We start from the raw sequence: 8,173 nt of genomic DNA on the forward strand, positions 1-8,173 counted from the left end.
CGCGCAGCGGCACTTCCGGCCCTAAATCACCATGGCAACGCAGCCACCACGGAATATCATTAGAAAACCTGAGGCTGGGAACTTGTCGCTTCGCTTTATCGCAGACGGTGAGCACGCGAGCATTAAAAAGAGGGCTTTTTAGTTTGTACGTGCGCACGAAATTCTTACTTTATAAATCATTAGGTGTTTCGGAAAAATAACTTTTTTGCATTCCATACATCGAACTAGCGTGTGCATGAAATCTGTTCATTTATCATCCGGGGACTCTGAGGTGTTGCGCCGTTAAAGTTGATCGTTGACTTAGAACTGTCAGGCTGTACGTGCGTTTGGTAGTGTGAGTGATCGTGTGGTGCACTTCTGTCCAGGTATGGCCAGGGCCCGATTTACCTCAAATCGACATATTGGCAAGGAGGATTTCTGGGTCCGCGATATTTCCTAATTCAAAACTATTTTTGCATCTAATTATAAACTGTTTGGGAAGTGAAAAAGGGACAGTGACTGTAAATATGTATTTTTAAATATATCTGTTATTCATTTTTATTGTTGACATTCCGTACCCGATTTCACTGAAAAATGGTTTGCTAGTTGCACATAATAACTTTTGGGATCATTTTTTTTATCAAAGATTTTTAGATTACGCTCAATATACTTAATTACAATGCTGAAACAATATATTTGTATATAAAACAAATACATTTTTTAGTCAGTCAGTCATTTTTGTCATGGGGGGGTCTCTGCTAGCATAGGGCACAAGGCAGGAACAAACCTTGGACTGGATGCCAGTCTATTGCAGAGCAGACACACACATCCACCCCAATGGGCCAATTTAGGATCACCAATTCACCTGACCTGCATGCCAATGGGAGGAAACCGGAGTACCCAGAGGAAACCCACACAGACACAGGGAGAACATGCAAAGGACCCAGGATGTAAACCCCAGACTCCTTACTGCAAAGCAACAATGCTACCACTGTTCCACTGTGCCACCCTAATGCATTTTTAATGGTCTGTTAAAAGAATGATCTTCTTATATAATACGTCTGTCCGGGATTTTAAATCACCTGTAGCTTGCAAACCGTTTGAACCATTGACCTGAAATTTGGTACACATATACTACTATCTGCTTTCGGGGTGATAATTGACCTCCAAGGTTAGTCCTCTTTTTATTTTTGTTCTATTTTATTGTAAAGTCAACTCTCGGTAGCAGCCAGCAGGGTGGCCATGCATACCTACGACTTACGCCGTCACTTCCCTTACCTCTTCATCTCTTAAATCATTTTTGAGGCAGATTGAAGACTTAAGTGCCAGCTTAAGTGATAAGTTAAGGAAAATGTACTAAGTAATTTCCACACAAATACTGAATCAGTTTTAACGTGAAAAGATGCAGACGAAAGAAGAAAAGAAGCGGGCCGCTAAGGTAGAGAGAAGAAGAGCTATTCTGGAAGCAGCAAGCGCATCAACCTCTGAGCAAACGAATGCTAAATGTACAGAGAAAGAGGATGAGAACTAGGAATGCTCAAGTCAAGAGTATTCGTGCAGTGCACCATTACTGGTATTACGTAAAACAACATGACTCAGCAATAAAACAATATTTAAACAAGTTTTTGTTTTTTTTTTTATATAAAAATTTAGCTATAGCCTATTTAGGTTGTCTATTATATTTGTTTAATTATACTTTTTTAAAACGTCTTTTTCCCGTTCATGTTCAAGGTGACGAATAATAAATTTGTTTATGCCAATAATTCAGTTGTATAGGTGGCAAAGATGCTTTTGTGATGTGGGATGGGCGACAAACTTTCTAGTGTATCAAAAATAAATAAATACCATAAATCAGCATCCTCCACAAAACCCACAGCATTAATTTAAAAAATTACCAAAATTTTACTTTCTTCAACAACAACAACATTTATTTATATAGCACATTTTCATACAAACAGTAGCTCAAAGTGCTTTACATATTAAAGAATAGAAAAATGAAAGACATAATTATAAAAAATAAATCAACATTAACATCGAGTAAGAGTAAGGTTCAATGGCCAGGGGGGACAGAAAACAACAAACTGTGACACACAAACAGACACACATCCATCATCGAGCTATCAACGTTTGCGGTACCAGGGGACCCTAAAATGGCGAGATCCATCGAAAATCAGAGATCGAAATTTCTGACAATTCTGAACCTTTCGCTCCTCCCCTGTAGATGGTAGAATATGGTGGGGTGGGCACAAAGCAAAATTGCAGTAGGAGAAAAATCAAACAAAAGCCAGGAACTGGGAATTCTTAATACATGGTCAAAGACTGATTTTTTTTGCTTATCTGGAAACTTGGGTAGTGACACATCTGATGTGCCAATTTTGATGATGTCAATCACGTAACTTCTGGGATTCCCTACTATACCATAGACATAAAATGGTGGTGCTCAGTGAAAAACAAAATGGCAATGAGAATGACAGCAAATACAAAACATTGCCAACAGACAGAATAATAACAATTTGGAGGTAAGTAAATTGAACGTGGACTATATCATACTAGAAATATCATACATTTCTTTGCAGTTGTACAAAGGTGTGGACCACAGTGCAACAACAGAGTGGATCTTTATGCCAATATAGGACAGCCACATACAGAAAATTTGTTTATTTACAATAAATCAACTAAACTGTGTATAGAAAAATGGGAATTGAGAATTTTAGAATTAAAAAGTTTAACACAACATCAAGATTAACATAAAATAGGTGAGTAAAGGCAACAATCCCTGAGGTTGATTATGCTTCTGTTTAAAGAAAATAGTTTAATGGTTTTGTTTCAGCATAATTCAATTGTCTTAATGTGACAACTAAGAGAATTACATCAATATAACTAGAAAAAGCTACGTAATTTCAACAAACATTATTTTAAATTATATTTTAGTTAATTTAGAGCCTAAGAGAAGGTTTATGGAAGTGGTGAGAGAGGATATGCAGGCGATGGGTGTAACAGAGCAAGATGACAAGGGCAGGAAGAGATAGAAAATGATCCGCTGTGGCGACCCTAACAGGAGCAGCTGAAAGAAGAAGAAGAGAAATAAAGTAAACAACCCCATTAGTTCATTTTTTCAGTGTTGTTTGTGCACAGTACCATAAGGGCTACCGTATATCTTGTTGCACATAGTGAACTGTATGACAACTGCTGTATATCAACAGCTGTAGTACAAGTATAAAGTATCGATTGGCACAGACTATTCAAAAAATGTTTTTTTCTTTTTAAGCAAGTAATACTTAAAAGCATTTGCCTTTCAGTTTTGGTATTTAAATGTGTGGAAAAAGTGACAACAGTTATGTGCTATAATTGGGGCCCACACAGGTCGTGCCTCCAAAACTTTTTTAGAGCTGATGTTGACTTTTGTCAAAATTCAAGGGTAGAGGACGGTAATCGGCTGTAAACTGCGACAAAACTCGCCCTTACTTTTTAGTTCGACGCTCTTTGCTTAAAGGAAAAGCTTTGTTGATTTGACCTCATGAGTAGTGAAGAACAAACATCATCTGAAACGGCATCAACATCTGGCAAGACTAAAGCAGATGTGCAGAGCAAAATACTCCATAAATGTTTTATGTATTATCGATGAATCGCACTCTGACTTTTCGGACTCTGAGTTTGATGCAAGTAATCTGGAGGTGGATATCGAAAACAAAAGTGACGTACCAGCATCAGCCTATTGGTCCCCAGTTGATTGTGGTACTGAACATGTTCGTGTAGCTGATATGCTTACAGCGGCGTTCGCCTAGGAGGACCACAAATTATGATGATGAAGTGCAAACTATATTGTGTCACACTGTGACTGCCACCATAGCCCACCTGCTGTGCAAAGTCAGAGAGGTAGCTGGCCTGCTGTGCATTCTTGCTGGCCATCAAGCCGCCTCTGCGCAGTCACTGCTGCCAGAGATGCCAAACAGGCGCCAACAGCAGCCACAGCACATAGCAACAGACGTTTTATGTTGATTTATGTGTGAAACTAGTGCATTGTGTGCTTTTCAGAAAACTGAGTTTTTTGGAAAAAATATTCAGCCCTCAAAACCCGGACTTGGGTATGGCCCAGTGCAATGGTGAGAAGCTCTGTCTGTCTGTGAAATTTGAGTAGGTAAAGAAAACTGAACCTCCGGTATCATGCAAAAACTTTTTGAAGCAAGACACAACAAAAGATAGATGATTTTATTTTAGAAAATGAACAGGTGATTGTGAAAATGAGTAGGTTAATTTTATTTCTTTTTATCTAACAGCAGCAATAAATTGAAATACAACTTGCAAGGACAAAGCATTTACAAAAATTAAATATCGAAAGCTCAGATTTGACAGCATTCAGTTATGAAAATGATCCAAAGTACACTAGGAAATCCACCGTTGAATGGCTCTGAAAGAAGAAATGGAGGATTATGGACTGGCCTAAAATAGTCAAAGCCCTGATTTTAATCCCATTGAAATGTTGTTGGGGGGTTTGAAAGGGGCAGGACATGCAAGAAATTTACAACCAGCTTGCAACTGAAGGAGTCGTGTAGGAGATAAATGGTTTGGGGTTGATTGTAGCAGGGGCAGTTATGCAAAACACCTATAATAAGTCATTTTTGCTAAAGGGGGCAATACCAGCTTCTGAGACCACAGGTAGACTTGCTTTTTCCCTGGTAAACTATTGTATGCATTAATATTTTTGTTGAATAAATGATTGAAAAGGATAATTTTCCTTGTGTTTTATTCAAGTGTACCACCTTTATCTGTAGGCACTGTCTTCATGAAGATATACTGTTTGCCTGTTCAAATATGTTAAAAAGTCTTATACTTTCCATGGGCTGTACTAACCTTTTCACAAGATTGCATTTGTATATGTGAATAATATCTCTTATGCAAATATATTTCTATTTCTTTGTTCATAATGCCAATACTTCTTTAGTTTAAAACCAATTTGCATCAAATGAAAATTAATTTCGGGCTCTGGACACTTCCATGGTGGAGTACCTGCCAAAGCCATTGCTGAGCTATAATTAATGCCCACAATATTGTATTCCAGAGCTAATATGTTAATTATCTAGCCAAAATTATTTCCAACAGTAGAAGGATATTCCCAACAATTGTTACCTCTGATTGAGTCCAATGTTCCCCCTTAAATATTTTTAAATACAGTATATCCAATGTGTTAAATACACATGTGTTCTCCAGCTGTCAACTGGTAATAGCGACGTCTTTAAGGATCCTCTTGGCTTTAAGAGCTACACGCGTGACGTCTTACCGGGAACGTCACAGAGAAAAGATTGGCACTACCGAGAGCAAAAGGAATTACAAGTTGAAAAGGTGTCGCCAATCAGAAAAATGAAGGCGGGGACTTCTGCGTGACGTAAAAGAATTGCGGAAGCTTCCGCGTGACCTCTGCTGAGCGCAAGAGAGGCGGCATCTTCGCAGTAATGTAAGTTTTTTAGTATACACGTGTTTGGTTGTCATAGGCTTTCAAAGCGAGATTCTTTTTAAGTGCTTTTATTTTACATAGCGGACTATTCAGTATATAAAAAATGCGACGGTAGTCCAACTGAGTTTCATGCTAAACAGGTTGTCAACATGTGATATCATTTTAGACTTAAAGTTGCATGTATATAGTTCTGATTCGTTGCGTGTGTAGTATGGCTTGGATGTAGACGTGGCTTGTACTTTGACCACTGGGCCAACTTTGTTTCTTGTTCCTGTTCGTCGTGTTCACCAATCACAAATGCTTATCATGTAACTCATTTGAATAGCAATGCATTCTGAAACTGTCCAATATGCCGGATGTCACAACGATGTATTCACCTTACATTATTAAGGTTGCAGTTTTTACTTTTTTTGCCTACTTTCAGTTCAGCCCTTTTTTATCAGCTTGCAAATATCTTATTTTAGGTAGCGTCATTTATATTTCCGTTACATTTATTTGTTTAACGGACACTTTTAACCGTAGCGACTTACAAAAGAGGTAACCGTAATCGAATAAACATTAGCCAGGGGGACTTGCTTGGGATCAAGTGGTGAAAGAAAAGGTGACAAGATTGATGACCACAAGTGAACAGCGCAGAACAAAATGCAAGCTCGTTAAAATTAATGGTTTCAAACACCTAATAGCTAATATCAGAGAGGATTTCACCAAACATGAGTTCTGTGGGGCCACATAAACACATCGAGGGAGCAAGAATTTCAAATGGAGGTGGATGACTCATTCCACCAGGTAGGAGCTACACACAAAAAGGGTCTGGATTGAGACTTGGTGCCACACAGAGATGGGATTACCAGAAACCCCAGGGAACCCTCATCAGCAGACCTGAGTGATGAGGAAGGAGTATAGGACCACGCAGGTCTCTCTCTCTCATATATATGTGTATATACATATATATATTGTCAGGGATGCCAGGGGTGACGACCCGGCCGGGACGCCTTTAGGGACCAGAAGTGGGCGTGCGCCCATCTGGGATCATGTGGGGGCCGCCATCCTGGTTGCTTTGGGGGCCACGGGTAGAGGGCTTGGAAGCCCAACCCTGTAGGGACCCGTGGTCACCGCCAGGGGGTGCCCCAATGCCTTGGGGACCCTGGACCTTAGCACTTCCGCCACACCAGGAAGTGCTGGGGGGAAGAAGAGGGATACCCGGAGAGCTTCCGGGAGAACAGCTGGCATTTCCACCACACTTGGGCGTGTCCAGGAGGGGAATGCCGGGAACCACCTGGAGCTCATCCGGGAGCACATAAAAGGGGCCGTCTCCCTTCATTCAGGGCTAGAGTCGGGTGGAAGAGGACAAGGCAAGAGAGGAGAGTGGAGGTGGCCCAAAGAAAGGCATTAGAGTGGCCAGGACTGAGTGTTGGGGTTTTTTGTGCACTGAACTGGGTCTGAGTGACCATCTATTTGATTGTAAATATTGTAAATAAAACGTGTGGTGGTGAGTAACAACATGTCCGCCTGTCTGTGTCCGGGTCGGCTCCACAATATATATATATACTGTGTATGTATATATATATATATATATATATATATATATATATATATATATATATATATATATATATATATATATATATATATATATATATATATATATATATAAACTGCTCAAAAAATTAAAGGAACACTTTGAAAACACATCAGATCTCAATGGGAAAAAGAAATCCTCCTGGATATCTATACTGATATAGACTGGGTAATGTGTTAGGAACGAAAGGATGCCACATCGTTTGATGGAAATGAAAATGATCAACCTACAGAGCCCTGAATTCAAAGGCGCCCCAAAAATCAGAGTGAAAAATGATGTGGCAGGCTAGTCCATTTTGCCAAAATTTAATTGCAGCAACTCAAAATTGTCCGCAGCACTTTGTATGGCCCCTGTGTTCTTGTATACATGCCTGACAACATCGGTGCATGCTTCTAATGAGATGACAGATGGTGTTGTGGGGATCTCCTCCCAGATCTGGACCAGGGCATCACTGAGCTCCTGGACAGTCTGAGGTGCAACCTGGTGGCATTGGATGGACCAAAACATAATGTCCCAGAGGTGTTCTATTGGATTTAGGTCAGGAAAGTGTGGTGGCCAGTCAATGGTATCAATTCCTTCATCCTCCAGGAACTGCCTGCATACTCTCACCACATGAGGCCAGGAATTGTCGTGCACCAGGAGCCACTGTACCAGCATAGGGTCTGACAATGGGTCCAAGGATTTCATCCTGATACCTAATGGCAGCCAAGGTGCCTTTGTCAAGCCTGTAGCGGTCTGTGTGACCCTCCATGGATATGCCTCCCCAGACAATCATTAACCCACCACCAAACTGCTCATGCTGAATGATGTTACAGGCAGCATAATGTTCTCCATGGCTTCTCCAGACCCTTTCACTTCTGTCACGTGCTCAGGGTGAACCTGCTCTCATCTGTAAAAGCACAGGGCACCAGTGGTGCATCTGCCAATTCTGGTATTCTATGGCGAATGCCAATCGAGCTGCATGCTGCTGGGCAGTGAGCTCAGGGCCCATTAGAGGACATGGGGCCCTTGGGTCACCCTCATGAAGTCTTTCTGGTTGTTTGGTCAGAGACATTCACACCAGTGGCCTGCTGGAGGTCATTTTGTAGGGCTCTGGCAGTGCTCATCCTGTTCCTCCTTGCCCAAAGGAGCAGATACTGGTCCTGCTGATGGGTTATGGACCT

General features: G+C 40.8%; 1 protein-coding gene across 3 annotated transcripts in view; it reads left to right on the plus strand.

The window, feature by feature from the left end:
- Positions 1-5,336: 5,336 nt before the first annotated feature.
- LOC120539992 (coiled-coil-helix-coiled-coil-helix domain-containing protein 5) overlaps positions 5,337-8,173 on the plus strand; it is a 13,721-nt gene continuing 10,884 nt past the window's right edge. For 2 of the 3 annotated variants that reach the window (XM_039770415.1, XM_039770414.1), the window contains exon 1: positions 5,338-5,431. In XM_039770415.1, the coding sequence (XP_039626349.1) occupies positions 5,430-5,431 (2 nt within the window). In that variant the 5' untranslated portion in view covers positions 5,338-5,429. Of the gene's footprint in view, positions 5,432-8,173 lie in introns of all 3 variants that reach the window. The other variant, XM_039770413.1, reaches the window with a different exon arrangement.

Source organism: Polypterus senegalus, chromosome 12 (assembly GCF_016835505.1).
Source record: "Polypterus senegalus isolate Bchr_013 chromosome 12, ASM1683550v1, whole genome shotgun sequence".
Lineage (NCBI taxonomy): Eukaryota > Metazoa > Chordata > Cladistia > Polypteriformes > Polypteridae > Polypterus > Polypterus senegalus.